This window comes from Alexandromys fortis, unplaced genomic scaffold (genome assembly GCF_014885135.2).
Source record: "Alexandromys fortis isolate MF-2015 unplaced genomic scaffold, M_Fortis_MF-2015_v1.1 scaffold_5, whole genome shotgun sequence".
Classification (NCBI taxonomy): Eukaryota; Metazoa; Chordata; class Mammalia; order Rodentia; family Cricetidae; genus Alexandromys; species Alexandromys fortis.
This window is the reverse complement of record NW_026067924.1, coordinates 17194668-17210216: the sequence shown is the minus strand read 5'-3', so window position 1 is coordinate 17210216 and position 15549 is coordinate 17194668. Positions and strand designations below refer to the sequence as shown.

Genomic DNA, 15549 nt, shown 5'->3' with positions numbered 1-15549 from the left:
ACTTTAGAAAAGGTGATGGGCATTGAAGAACCTCCACATGGAGTTTGCTTTTATCGTGGCACAGTTAATCACTGGGCAAGAAACTGCTCTTACCTTGACTGCTGGCCTATGTTTCTGTTATCTACAGGACTGATTCAATGATTAGAACATAAATGGTTATGGAGAGTTTTAATGTTGCAGCTACAGAGATAAATTATCTTGTGCTACATTTAGCTCATTTTATAACCATTCATTGTCTACTTCTATGTCTGACTTAACGTCCTTGTGCTTATTAGGGAAATGCCTTTGAATAATATGTACTAACATGGGCTGGTGATATGGCTCAGTGGTTAAGAGCACTGATTGCTCTTCTGGAGGACACAGATTAAATTCCCAGCACCCATATGGCAGCTTACAACTGTCTGTAACTCCAGGATCTAGTACCTCACACAGATATACATACAGGCTAAAACACCAATAAAATAATTAAAACAATAAAAATAAAAATAAATAAAAAATATAATAAATGTACTAACATGTCACCGGGTTCCACTAATCCACAGGCTAAGACTGTTTCAGATAACTATAACCTACCCAACTCACATTTCCACCAGTTATTTTTTTAATATGCCTTGATTTATTGCTTTCTTTTGTTCATGTAACCTTAACCTAAATCCATGTTCCACACATATTTTGCTCCATAATAAACTCTTACTGTTTTTGGAAGTTTGCATTTTGCTTGTTTGTTTGTTTTTGGTCACCTTCCCCATGTACTAATACTAGCTCCCTAAGATCAAAATGAGATTTTCTCCCCCTCCATAACAGAATATTCTAGTATGTCATAAGACTATTAACCACTATTCTTTTTCAGGGGTTCTTGACTCTATTTTATTTATTTTTTTATTTTATTGAGCTCTACATTTTTCTCTGCTCCCCTCCCTTCCTCTCTCCTCCCCTTTAACCCTCCCCCAAGGTCCCCATGCTCCCAATTTACTCAGGAAATCTTGTCTTTTTCTTCTTCTTGTGTAGATTAGATCTATGTACGTCTCTCTTTGTGTCCTCATTGTTGTCTAAGTTCTCTGGGATTGTGATTTGTGAGCTTTTTTTTTTTTTTTTTTTTTTTTTCTTTTTGTTTAAAACCCACGTATGAGGGGCTGGAGAGATGGCTCAGAGGTTAAGAGCTTCACCTCCTCTACCAAAGGTCCTGAGTTCAATTCCCAGCAACCACATGGTGGCTCACAACCATCTGTAATGGGGTCTGGTGCCCTCTTCTGGCCTGCAGGCATAGACACAGATAGAATATTGTATACATAATAAATAAATAAAATATTAAAAAAAATAAAAACCACGTATGAGTGAGTACATGTGATACTTGACTTTCTGTATCTGGGTTATCTCACTCAAAATTATGTTTTCTATCCATTTTCCTGCAAAATTCAAGATGTCTTTTTTTTCTGCTGTGTAGTACTTTATTATGTAAATGTATCACATTTTCCTTATCCATCCTTCTGTCTAGGGGCATTTAGGTTGTTTCCAGGTTCAAACAATGCTGCTATGAACATAGTTGAGCACATGTCCTTGTGGCACAATTGAGCATCCTTTAGATATATACCCAAAAGTGGTATTACTGGGTCTTGAGGAAGGTTGTTTCCTAATTTTCTGAGAAAACACCACACTGACGTCCAAAGGGGCTGTACCAGCTTGTACTCCCACCAGCAATGCAGAAGTGTTCCCTTTTCCCCACAATTTCTCCAGCATAAGTTGTCATCAGTGTTTTTGATCTTGGCCATTCTTACAGATGTAAGATGGAATCTCAGAGCTGTTTTGATTTGCATTTCTCTAATGACTAAGGATGTTGAACATTTCCTTAAGTGTCTTTCAGCCATTTTAGATTCCTCTGTTGAGAGTTCTCTGTTTAGGTCTGTACTTCATTCTCTATTTTAATTTTAAAGTAGTCTTTAATTCTAGAAAAATATTTGTTTTTTAGGATATTATATTTAATCAGTGTTGACTACTTTGTTGAGTTTTTCTATCCAAGAAAAGCATATTGCTATTTCAGTTCATATTTGGCCTTTTAAAGTGTGTTTTAAAGTTTCTTCCAAGCAAATGTGGTACATTTCTTGGCCTTGAGTATTTTTTTTATTGCTGTTTGTGTAGCTGTGGCCTTTTCATTCACCATCATATATATGAAAGCTGATTTTAGTGTTGTTTACTCCCTAACTTACTAAGTTATCCTTTTAATATATTTTTCCAATTGACTATCGTGGCTTTTCAAATTTATGATCATATTACCAGTATATTAAAAAACCATTTTTTTAATGATGAATCATTGAAAAGGTGATCAAAACCCCATAGACTGGATTTGAGGAGCCCATTCACGCGGGGAAACATAGCTGCGTCGGGACGGGTCGGGGAAAACAACTCATTGAAGCATCATTAATCTCAGAGATACAGAGACAAACCCGCGTTCTCTACTTCCCTATTGGGTAGACAAGCCCAGCCTTCCCGCGCAGGCGCGGGGGACAAACCACAGAGTAGAACAGCAGGACTCGGTAGAGTGGCTCTGGGCGTGCGCGCGCCATCGCGTCTGCTCCGGCGTTCCGTCCTCCCTGGCAGTCTTCGAGGGCTTCCGGTTCCAGCGCGGTCTGGGTTCCCCGTCTTTACTCAGGAGCTCCTAGGTGAGCGAGCTCCCGGCGGGTGGGAGGGCTCGGGTTGGATGACGAGGTGTGGGGGAAGGCCTTCCTGGCACGGTGTGGCCGCCCTGTGCGTACGTCTGGGGCGCAGAACCGGTTGGGACCCAGGAACGCAGCGGAACTTAGATTTACAATCACAGAACTGGAGGGACAGAAGGAAGGCAGGGTACCCTCCAACCTTTAACCTTTATAAATGATCACATCCATCCCAGCAAAAGCCAATTTGTGACTATTCTGTGTATATGATTTTATCCCACTAGGCATCAGGTATACTGAACAGTTTCAAAAGCAGCGAGTCGTGGGTACCCTAATTGTCTGCTCTCCACTCGTTCAGATATTTTTGTGGTACTGGTATTGAACCTCGCTGATGGTAGGCAGCACTTGCCCTTCCCCAACGCTGTCTACTTATTCTAAAAGTCCTATTTCAGATCGTTGTGTTTTACTTTAGTAGTAAGTGGAGATTGTTATACCCAGATCCGCGGAGTCCCCCAGACACCAACAAAGAGACCGAGTCCCGTATGTAAAAACAAAGACCCTTTATTCTTACCCAAGTTCGCGGACTCGGACTCTCCGTGTGCAAAACGTATTGGCGCAATCGGAGAGCCCTGAGCACAGTTAGGGTGCAGTTTTTATATAATAGCAGAGGGATTTTTTAAAATTCAGGACCCCTGTTTGGGCTGACATTTGTCTAGGGGTGGGTGTACTGGTGAAAAGCGGTGGATGTGTGCTGGCAGGTGATCCTATCTGCAGTGGTTGTTGGAACATTAGGTATTTCCTTAGGATTGTCTGGGTCTGGGTGGAGCATTGGTAGTCTCTCAATTTGTAGTCTTTCTTGGAACCAGGTAAACTGAGGCTCAAGCCTACCCTCCTGTTGGTCGACAGGGCCAGTCTTGGTCGGTGTGTACCAAGCTGCCCTGGGTCCTACAGAGATAAGTTTCTTTCTTTCTTTCTTTCTTTCTTTCTTTCTTTCTTTCTTTCTTTCTTTCTTTCTTTCTTTCTTTCCTTTCTTTCTTTCTTTCTTTCTTTCTTTCCTTTCTTTCTTTCTTTTTTTCTTTTTTTCTTTCTTTTTTTTTTTTTTTTGGTTTTTCGAGACAGGGTTTCTCTGTAGCTTTGGAGCCTGTCCTGGAACTAGCTCTTGTAGACCAGGCTGGCCTCGAACTCCCAGAGATCCGCCTGCCTCTGCCTCCCGAGTGCTGGGATTAAAGGTGACCACCACCCGGCCAGAGATAAGTTTCTTGTTAAGCCTTACTCCCCGAAGTCCTGAAACAGCTTGGCATCTTTTTCACTTTTGTCTATTTTTGTGAAAGCACATGTACTTCCGCTTCCGCTGAATACAGTAAATTAACTGGAGGGCAGGCTTTCAACTATCACACTTAAAACTCTTAAAATATGCAGTATTTGCTTATGGGAGTTTGTGTTAATAATGATGGCTTGTTCCTTAGGTCCTTTACAAGGGAGTTATTGAAATCCTGGTAAATCTTTTGTATAGCTATAATGGCTTCTACTGGTGATACCGAGATCTGTAAGAACCAGGATGGAGGTTTGGAAATAAAGATGGAGGAAGAGTGTAAGTATACCGCCAGACAGGACTGGAGCCTGCAAAAGAACACTTATAACAGAGAAGTCTTCCGAAAGTTCTTCAGACAGTTTAGCTACCAGGAAACATCTGGACCCCGCGAGGCTTTGGACCGACTCCGGGAACTTTGCCGTCAGTGGCTGAGACCTGATACTCACACCAAGGAGCAGATCCTGGAGCTGCTGGTGCTGGAGCAGTTCCTGACCATCCTGCCGGAGGAGCTGCAGGCCTGGGTGCAGGAGCAGAACCCCGAGAGTGCGGAGGAGGTGGTGACTGTGCTGGAGGATTTAGAGAGAGAGCTTGATGAACTAGGATACCGGGTAGGAACAAAAAAAATGTGGTTTCTGTTTCCTAAAATTAATTGTGGATTTGTAGGCCATAGTGAATTATATACCATGATTTCACAAAGCACACTGACACTCAGATGGATCCAAAAGGGACTGTAGTTTCATGGGAATTGGGGTTGAATTTGCATATTACAAACCTTGAGCTTGTACTCTTCACGTCTCTCCTCCTTACAGGTGTGCACCACCACTCCTGTCTGGTCTTAGCTTATTTAGACCTTTTCATCAGAGGGAGTGTACACTTCTTGCTAAGCTACAAAATCCTATCTGATGAATATGCTTCTTGGTTCAAACACAAGATTTATACTACAGAGAGAAGCTACCAGAAGGTGATAGAAGGAGGGGGCATTAGAGAGATGGTGGGACTAAGGTGGAGAGCAGCCTTTTGTAAAGGGTGTTATGTAATGTAAAACAAGTAACTAAGAAATAAGGGTTTGAGCTGGGCAGGAGCACATGCTTTTGTCAACTATCACCCAGAAGGGGATGGAAGCAGGTGGATTGAGAGTTCGAGACCAATTTGGGCTACATAGCAAGACCCTGTCTCAAAAATATGAAGACTGGGGGTGGGGGTAACTCAGTGTTAGAGGACATGCTTGGTATGCACAAGGTCCTGTGCTTCATCCCCAGAACTGTGGTAGCTGTGTACATGGTGATGGGGCTGTTAATATTCCCTAGCAGAAACACTGGGAGGGATACCAGCCGTTAATCTATCTCTCTCCACACCCACCAAGCTGTTGGTGGACAGCAGGACTCCAGTGCTGTCAATGGGATGAACTCCTCACCAGGGCTAGGGTGGGACTTGTCACCCTGGTCTCAGTAAGAAACCCCTTCCCTGGACTGTAAGCAAGCTCAAGGAACTCATTGATTGGCCAAGTGAGACTTAGATGGGATCTTTATTTGGTCTGTTATCAGTGTCCTATCTGGAGCGAAAGGAAGCTGGCTCACACCCCCCCCCCAGGAAAAGTAATATATAGCCACTGTCCTGATTCTGCATTAAACAGTTAAAAGATGGGGAAAAAAAATCAAAATCGCTATCCTGAATGAATGACGTATGGGAAGAGCGTGGAAAGTTAGAGGGGGGGCACGCGGGCAGGACACGTTTGCAGTATAGAAAGCCCATCTCTATGGGAAAGGTGAAGTTTGTGTAGAAAAGTTGAGACACAGAGTTCATGACTTTGACCATCAATGTCTTGGCTTAAATTTTCTTCTAGTACAAAGGCTCTGTATCTTTTCTCCACCGTCTGAGTGAGCTATAAAAATTATGTAAAAGAGGCATATTGCCTTTCTTATTTTTGTCTCAACTATGACAAGACTGGTTTTCAACCAGTGGTAATTTCTGGCCAAAGAGGACATGTGGCAATTTCTTAGTAACCTTGGAGGGCAGATATGATTCTACACAATTTAAAGCATACACACCAGCCTCACACATCAATAATGACCTTATTGAGAGTGTGTCAGAATAGCTGAACTTAAGAAATCTCAGTATGAAGAGCATAATCTTGTGAAATAAATGAAATGTGACCTGGCATTCGGATATAAAAGAGATCGAAGAGAGAAAAGGAGCTTGTGGCAAAAAGTTTGAAACAGGGTCATGAAATCAGAGCTACAAAGTACAAGTGTGAGTTGGGTAAGAATCGAGTGGAAATGATTACAGTTAGGATCTATAAAGAAAGCTTGAGGGCCAGACATTGTGGCTCATGCCTATAGGCCCAGGTCAGTCAGTATAGTGTTTGCCTAGTAAGCACAAAGGTAGGCATATGATCCCCAGAATCTACATAGAAACTGCTGGGCATGGTGGCCCACGTCTTCAGTCCAGTGCTAGAAGGCAGAGAAAGGCAGTTCCTTCCCTAGGGCTCATTGACCAGTCAGCCTATCCTACTTGCATTTCAGGCCAGTGACAGACCTGTCAGGGACCAACCTAGACAAAAATACCTCTTGCCAGGGTAGAGGTGTTATTTATTTAGAAATAAAGGAAAGAATATGAAGACACGAATGAAAATAATAAAACGGAGAAACATATAGGATAGTATCGGGAGGGAGTTCCACTGAGTTCTGAAATTCACCTGCATTTAATTACCAGTGCTTTAAATACTCCTGGCCCCAAAAGGTAGGAGGAAGACAAAAAACTACATTAACGCGATGCAAGGAAATGAACAGGCCGATTGAAGGTTGCGGGCTACAATCATAGTTAAACATTCTGTTGCTAGAACAAAACAAGTCACACTCACACCCTAGACCAAAACATTCTGTAGGCAAACCACTCCCTGGGTGGAATCCAAAGTTATCTCAAGGGAACTGGACCCTTAGTCCTATCCTTAGACTTTTGTTTGAGGTAGACATTTTCTTCTCTATTCCTGAAGTACAAGAGCTGGCTATTAGCCACACCTGTTGATAATAACCTTGAGAGAGCAGAGCTCTCTGAGCTACTTCTACTCGCACCTTTTTTTGAAGTGGAAACAATAGAGGAAAAGAATAATGAAGGAATTGAGGGCTGTACCATTCAATAGACAGGCCACAGAGCGGTCAGCAGAGGAATGCCCATTGCATAGGCCTTAGGTGTTGCTAGTATGCTAGAGTGGAGGTGAATTATTGGAGAAGATGAAAGAATTAACAAATTCTATCCTGTAGAGCCTTGCAGACCATTATAAAGAATTTAGATTTTGGTAGATGGAAAGTCACTTCCTAGCTTGAGCAGAAAAGAAATATAAACTAAATTTTAAAATAAGCACTCTGATTTGTAAGTACAAAAATGTCTGAAATAAGCACTCAGTGTATTCTACAGTGATGGTAGGTGGGAATCATTTTGGGAAGTTGTACCGATTAATTAGAAGGACAGACAGTTGGAAGTCACGTGATGTGGATACCGGGACCCCCAAATCCCGATCCTCTGAAGAGCAGCAAATGTTCTCAACTACCGAGCCTTTTCTCCAGCTGCTTCCACCTAAATTCTTTCCTCCTCTCTGCCTTCTGTTTATCTCTTTTCACCTCTTTCCCAGCTCTATTTCTTGAGCATTAGACAATTAACAAAATGTAGAAAATTAACAAAATGTAGCTGTAGTGGCGAAAGGAAGGTTCCCTGGAGAGGGTGACATTTTAAAATGATCTTAAAAAAATGAGGGGGATTGAGGCAGGCTGCTGGTTGTGGAAAAGTCTTTTCAGGCTTGAGCAGGCCAGGTGCCAACGCTATGAACACTGTACTCTTGTTTGCTGTTATTAGAGTACATCTCTCTTCTCTCCCAGGCCTCAGTGCAAACTGAAGAACAGAAAGTGTTTTTGCAGGAGACGAAGACTTTAGGAGCAGAGCCAGAACCCAGTGCATCCCATCAGCTTGTGAAAGCCAGGCTGAAGTGTGAACCTGCAGAATGGGAAGCCCCAGAGGAGCAAGGTAAAGGAGAAAGGCGCAGAAGGGAAAGCAGAGCTAAGATGGGGCCTGAGGGCTTGTTTGTACTTCCCGCCATTCTTCTCAGTAAAGTCAGGAGGGCCTGTCCGGAAATCTGGTGCTCGTGTGTAGACTTCCAGATGTCACGTCTGGTCACTTTCCTTTTCCTTCCCATCCCCCATCTTCCTTTAAACCCAGGACCTCATGCATGCCCAACAGGCACTGCGGCTCTCAAGGGCACATCCACAGCCCCCTTTCTTCTTAAAATTTGTACTTTTCTAAATTTTGGCTTTATTTTATTTAGCTTTACTTAATTGCATTCTTCTGATAGTTGTAATCCTTTATTCTGACCTTTGCTATTTGTAGACTTCGACCTATTAAACAGCATTTTTGTTTTCCACTTGGACTGTATCCTCAGTCCTTTTAGTAACTGAGTTTTGCTCCATGCTCCTGCAGCTATCAAGTAGTCTGAGAGAAAGAGGTATTTATCTGTGAGTGAAGGAGCAGTAAGGAGAACGTGCCAGAAATGTTAAAGAAAGCGAATAGGGGGCTGGAGAGATGGCTCAGAGCACTGACTGCTTTTCCAGAGGTCCTGAGTTCAATTCCCAGCAACCACATGATGGCTCACAACCATCTGTAATGAGATCTGGCACCCTCTTCTGGTGTGTGGGAAGCAGAATGTTGTACACATAATAAATAAATAAATAAATAAATAAATAAATAAATAAATAAATAAATAAATAAGAAGGCGAATCGATGGGGATTCTTCTTCATCCTTGCTTCCTCCGGTTTTTATGGTTTTAAAAGAAAGATTGATAAAAATTATTCAATGAAAAAATGTTTGTGCCGTTAATTCATCTAGTTTCCTCCCCCAGCTGAAGTAAATTGTCACTGTTTTTGGTTTCTTCTGTGCCCTTTTAGAGACTTTTTATATTAAACATTTTCTTCTCCTTTACATTACGATGGTAGACTCTTGTGTTTTTTATTTCTTAACAGCTGCTTAGTATTAAAACGCAGACAAACCATGAAGCAGATTAGCCAGCTGCTAATTTGTCTTTGGTGTTTTGTTATAACAAATAGTTCTGTAATAGATAACATAGCTCAGACTCCTCTCTATGGTACTCCGTGTCGGAGGTTTAAAAGCAGATGTAACATTGCTCTTCCTGACACTCTGGATGAACTCACCGCAGCAGTGTGTGCCCATTCTGTGAGTACAGTGCACTGCCAAACTCGATGAACTCGGTGACTGAAAATTACACCTCGGGCTGATGCAGTGGCTCCAAAGCCCTTGCTATGCAAAGCTGAACCCCTGAATTTACCCCCAGACTCCACAGGAGGTGAGAACTAACTTCCAAAAGTTGACCTTTGACCGCCACACACGTGCCGTGGCGTGTGCACACTCACATAAAATAATAAAAGGTTTTTAAAAAGTTTATCTGTGCTGTGTAACTCATCTTTGCCTGATTCTGGAGCAGTTTCTCTAAGTCTCTCTCGCTGTGGTAAGGGCTATGTGTCTCCTGTTTTAGAAACTGTAGTTTCCCTTGGCCTAGTTTTCTGTTGAGTTATTATCTCCTTATTTGTTTGTGGAGTGCTTTTTCACTTGGATCATCTTATATCCTAACACAGTTTTATAGTTTGTAGTAGAAACTCTGAAGTCTTATGTGTCTTTCATTTGAATAATTTTCTGTTGCTGGCTTCATGAGCTACTGTTTCCTGCCCCTGGAGAGTGGGTAACACGCAGGCTCCTTTTTGCAGTTTCAGGTGTTGAGACTGGAAATATAACTCTAAAGCAAGACCTTTGTGAAGGAATGGAAGCTGAACAGAATACCTCCAGCGGGTTAGCAAAGGATGCGGTTCAGTGTCAAGAAACCCGTGACCCTGGAGAGGAACCTTCTAGCGCTTCTAGTGAGGACAACCGGCCTCTGCCTAATGAAAATGGGACAGACTTGCCTGAGAACTCAGACCATGTTAAAGACCAGAACGTCTCTCCAGGACGGAAATTGTATGGATGTGAGGACTGTGGGAAAACGTATAGTCAGCACTCACGCCTCCTCGAACACAAGAGCGTCCACACTGGAGACAAGCCCTACAGGTGTGAAGTATGCGGGAAAACCTTCCGGTGGAAGACTGTGCTTATTCGACACAAGGTGGTGCACACTGGAGAGAAACCATACAAGTGTAATGAATGTGGCCGGGCCTTTGGCCAGTGGTCAGTCCTTAACCAACATCAGAGGCTTCATTCGGGAGAAAAGCACTACCACTGCAATGAGTGTGGCAAGGCCTTTTGCCAGAAAGCAGGCCTCTTTCACCATCTCAAGAGCCACAAAAGGAACAAACCTTACCAGTGTCTAAAGTGTAGCAAAAGTTTCAATCGCCGGTCCACACTCACTCAGCACCAAGGAGTTCACACTGGCGCAAAACCCTATGAGTGCAACGAATGTGGCCGAGCTTTTGTGTATAATTCCTCTCTTGTTAGCCATCAGGAAACGCACCACAAGGAGAAAGCCCTCGCTCAAAGGGGTCCTTCTCGGCGGCAGAGAAGCCGCACCAGGGAGAAGCCCTACACACGTGATGTCTGTGGGAAAGGCTTTGCTCAGAAATCAAGTCTTACAGAACGTGAGCAAATTCATGCTGGAGAGAGACCCTGTTAATGTGCGGAGCGTGGGAAGGCCTTTATTCGAAGGGCAGTCCTCACGAAACATCTGGGAATCCACGGTGGGGGGCTCCACAAGTGTGCTGAGTGTGAGACTGCCTTCCCGGAAAGCACCGGCTTCATTTAACATCAGGGAATCCACAGTGGGGAGAGGCCCCACAAGTGTGAGTGTGGCCAGACCTTCAGACAGAGGTCAGACCTTAGTAAGCCCAGAGAATTCATGGTAGAAGTGGCCCCTCTGAGGGTAACACGCGTGGGGAATTGCCCAGGCCGAGCTCAGCTCCTGCTCATCAGATGCTCACAAAGGAGCAGGAACTCTTTCTGTGCGGTGACTGCAGGGCAGCCATCTCCCAGCGTGCAGGACAATGACAAAGACTATTTGTAATGCTTTGTAGCCACACTTCAGCCCTTGGTACTGTAAGGAGACCATAAATATTTGATGGCATCCACTGTGTACTGCTCATTGTATGGGGCCACGAAGGAAAGAAGTCTTATCACCAGATTTCTTAGAGCCCAGCCTGGGATGTGAAAATCTGCCATAGTTAGTTAAAAAGGACAGTGGATTGATGCTCAGTGTGTTTTAGAATTAAAATAGGAGATGTTAAGTATCGTAAATTCTGAAGAACAGATTGTTTGTACACTAGGTCAGGGAAGAGTTCCTGAAAGATTTTGTTGAAAATAAGGGTATGATGGATTGACTTGGTAGGCAGAAGGAAGAAACACATGTGGGTAAAACAGAGGTGAGCAGAAGCAAGAATTTGGGTGTTTCAGAAGCATCGGTGATGAGACTAGCCATCCTACTGGAGAGCTGATTTTCAGAGCTTAACCGATGGGTATTAGTTGGAAGTAGCTTGGGGACAGAGTAGGAGAGTTCCAGTGCTAGGAATGCTAGCCAACAGTTGGCAGTGCTTTGACACAGAACACTCTTTTTTTTTTTTTTTGGTTTTTCGAGACAGGGTTTCTCTGTGGCTTTGGAGCCTGTCCTGGAACTAGCTCTGTAGACTAGGCTGGTCTTGAACTCACAGAGATCCGCCTGCCTCTGCCTCCTGAGTGCTAGGATTAAAGGCGTGCGCCACCATCGCCCGGCCGACACAGAACACTCTTCTCTTCATCTCTGAAATAGCTCTAAGTACAAGTTCACTTTAGGAATGATGCTTGTCCATCTCAGCACTGTGATGCTGAGACAGGAGGATTAGTTCTGTGCTGTCTTTGGTTTCTTAGGAAATTCAAAGCCAGACTGAACTACATGAGACCTCAAGAAAAAGAAAAGAGGATGCTAGGGGCTGGAAAGGTACCTCAGCAGTTCTGAGCACTTCTTGCTCTTGCAGAAGATTTGGATCACCCACAGGGTGGCTCAAAGCCACCCATAACTCCAGTTTCAGGTTAGCTGGTGCCCTCTTCTGACCTCTGTGGAGTACAAGGCACACAGGTGGTGCATTTGCATACATGCAGGCAAAACACTCCTACACATGGAAACCTAGTTATTGGGACTGGCTTCTCAGCCTGTCTATTATGCCTGTGAAACTCCGACGTGGTTGGACATCTGCATCATGTATTTAAAATGCCTCTGCACACTGAATGAGGCCCTCGGTTCAATCCCCAAAGCTTTGAAGGAGATCAGACTCAAAATAGAGTGGAATGTGGCTAGGTAGAGCCAGATTGGCAACCCAGACTAAGGGTCAAATGGAGGCCATGACAGGTGGGAGGTGTGTAGTGGGGTGCACCAGTTCGTGACACAGTGAGCAGAGTGTTGTGTGATGGCCCCCGAGGACATCTTTTTGTAGTTATGTAGCCCAGGGTGGTCTCAGGTTTTTGATAGCCCTCCTACCTCAGCCTTCTAAGTGCTAGGATTGCTGCTCTGAGCTGTGAACCTGATTCCCTCTGTGTCTTAATGTAGATTTGGAAATGCACAGCAGGAAGCCGGGGGGGGGGGGGGGGGGGGGGGGGGGGGGGGGGGGGATGGAAGAACAAAGTGGGTTCAAGGTGGAAGAAATGCAGCCAGTAATCCAACAGTCAAGTAGAAGTAGCCGCTCAGGTTGTCTGGCTTCTTGTTTTATAATGAATTCACTTTGAGACATTTCATGGTGAAACAATGCACAAGTGGTTGGGAAAGACATAATCGTAAACACAGGCTGAGTTTGGATTCCATTTGCTCAAAGTCACGTAGTGTACGGTCGGATCAGGTTTGAACACAAGCAGCTGTGTTCCAGATCATATACTTTAAGTTCTTCCACATGGTGCTTATTTTAGTGGTCTTCAGGACCCTGCATAATTTTTTACAGACAGTTTCAGCTCCTTTTAGCCTAAGTAGGAAAGCCCAGACCCTCATCCGAACACCTCAGTATTCTGGTATCATTGTCTCTCCATAGTAAATCTTGTGCAATTTGGCCAGTGTGTCCATAAACGTCAGCTCCAGTGGTAATCAGAACAGGGAAGATTTGCAGAAACCGTCTACCTCAAAAGTGAGCCCTTATCTAAGGATCAGCTTTCATCCTAAAACAGTAATTCAGACTCTGCCTTCCTATCAAGAGACGGGATATCTTCTTCTCAGTACAAATCCTATTTAGAGAGATAGCTCAAATGGCGTTGACTCAGCACGTCTGTTGTTAACAAGGACTCTTATACTGTAGCCCTGGCTGGGAAGGGAGCTGGTGGCAGAACTGTCACCCAGCACTCAGGAGGCTGAGGCATGAGGATCTTTGAACTCAGTAGTGTAGGACTAGTCTGGACAACAGGTTCTGTCTCGCAGCAGGAAGATAGAAAGTATATTCTATAAAATGGGCCTGGGAAGCAGCAGTTGTGGAGCGGCTTGCTTAATCTTGGACTTGTTTTCTGGCACTGAAAAAAATGTTTTCATTTGCCTTAGTTTTTCCTCTTAGAGGTCAGAAGGTGCTCTGCTAATTCTAAAGGCCACAAATCATGGAGTAACAAGTGTCTCCACCCTGGGAATAACCACTTGCTGACTTTTACTTGAATCTCTTTCCAGCTTCTATCCCTAATTGAAAGTTCTCATATTGCAACCCCTCCAGAAACTTATCTTACTAGTTTTTCATATCTCTTCCAAATGTACATCAGAATGATTGGCAAGGCATCCTTGCACATTTTTGTAGATTTATACTGTTTCTGTATGTATTGTATAAACAGTTCATATTTGTGAATTTTTATTGTAGCACAATTAATAAAAGCCCAGAGACAGATATTGGGGTTCAACCTGAAGGTCGGAAAAGCAAAACAGCCAGCCACTAATTCATCTCTACCTCAGTACAAAATGGTGATCCTGCCTCCAGGAATTCTCAAAATGAGACTGACCAAGAGCTGTCTCCTCCCATCTTATATACCTCTCTAGTGCTGGGATTAAAGGCATGCACCAGTACTACCTACCTGGTTTCTATGCCAAACTAGTGTGGCTGCTGGGATTAAAGGTGTGTGTCACCACTGCCTGGTCTGTAAGGTTGACCAGGGTGACTGTTTTACTCTCTGATCTTCAAGCAAGCTTTATTTATTAAAATACAAATGAAATATCACTATACCCCCTCCCCTTGGGGTTCAGGGAATCCCCTGGAAGAGGAGTCAGAGAGTTAGAGCCAGAGGGGATGGAAGACACCAAGGAAACAAGACCTTGTAGACAACAGGGCTATGCACATATGAACTCAGAGACTATGGCAGCCTGCACAGGGGCTGCATAGATCTGCACACCAAATGGGTTCCTAGAGTTGAAAGAACTGGACACATCTCCATCCCTAACCCAGAAGCTAGCTCCGATTGAAAACCATTTGCAAATAAAAAGTTAGTTTTCTCCAAGAGGGTTTCACTCTACTCTTAAGGGTAGGCCCTGTGTTCAGCAGTAGATGACCAACATGGAACAAAGTCAACGGTCAGGGACATTTTTTGGTTTTGTTTTGTTTGTCTTTTTTACCTTGTTGGTCTCTCTCTCTCTCTCTCTCTCTCTCTCTCTCTCTCTCTCNTATCATGTGCTTCCAATTTTGAGTTTTTATGGGATTCCTGAGTGTGTGAACATGTGTGTCTTCTGCATCTCTATATGTTTCTTATGCTTTTTCTTTCGCTCTTTATCTTGTTTGGTTATATTCCAATTTGTTTTTTTATTTATCTTATTTTATTATTATTCCTTAGATGCTTGTTTTTGTTTTATTTTTCAAGACAGGATTTCTCTGTATAGTCCTGGCTGTCCTGGAACTCGCTCTGTAAACCAGGCTGGTGCTGTGGGATAATGCTCTTGTACACTGTAAAGATTTGTCACTTGTATTGGTTTAATAAAACACTGGTTGGCCAATAGCCAGGCAGGAAGTATTGGTGGGACAACCAGACTAGGAGAATTCTGGGAAGAGGAAAGGCAGAGACAGAGTTGTCAACCAAAATGCAGAGGAAGCAAGATGAGAATGCCTTACTGAGAAAAGAATTATGAGTTAAGTTATAAAAACTAGTTAATAGTAAGTCTGAGCTGATAGGCCAAACAGTTTATAATTAATACAAGCCTCTGTGTGTTTCTTTGGGACTGAACAGCTGCAGGGCTGGGCAGGACAGAAACTTCTGTCTACAGGCTGGCCTTGAACTCATGGAGATCTGCCTCCAGAATGCTGGGACTAAATTTGTACACCACCACCACTGGCTAGATGCTTGTTTTTTTTTTTTTAATTTTTATTTATTTATTAAAGATTTCTGATTCTTCTAGATGCTTGTTTTTTTAAGGAGACTAAGTGTGGTCTGGATGGGAGAGGAGGTAAGAAGGAGCTGGAAGGGGAGGGGAACATAATCAGAATACATTGTATGAAAAAAAAACACTTTTCGATTAAAAAAAATTCTTCCTTAAGTTGCCTTTGGTCATGGTATTTTATCACAGCAACAAAAGTAATCTAGTTACTCAGATCTGGAAACACCCTCAGACACACACAGAGATGCCTTTCAAA

The 15549-nt window shown here is 43.4% G+C and overlaps 1 protein-coding gene across 2 annotated transcripts; it reads left to right on the top strand.

Annotated features, from left to right (window-relative positions):
• Window positions 1–2329: 2329 nt before the first annotated feature.
• Window positions 2330–14584, top strand: Zscan12 (zinc finger and SCAN domain containing 12). 2 transcript variants are annotated; one of them, XM_050142210.1, is made up of 4 exons: window positions 2330–2657; window positions 4115–4568; window positions 7833–7977; window positions 9727–14584. In XM_050142210.1, exons 2-4 carry the CDS (start codon window positions 4167–4169, stop codon window positions 10620–10622), a joined length of 1443 nt encoding a protein of 480 aa, XP_049998167.1. In that variant the 5' UTR covers window positions 2330–2657; window positions 4115–4166; the 3' UTR covers window positions 10623–14584. The 2 variants fall into 2 exon arrangements, with proteins under 2 accessions (XP_049998167.1, XP_049998166.1); XM_050142209.1 differs by having other exon boundaries at window positions 2332–2657; window positions 4162–4568.
• The last annotated feature ends 965 nt before the right edge of the window (window positions 14585–15549 follow it).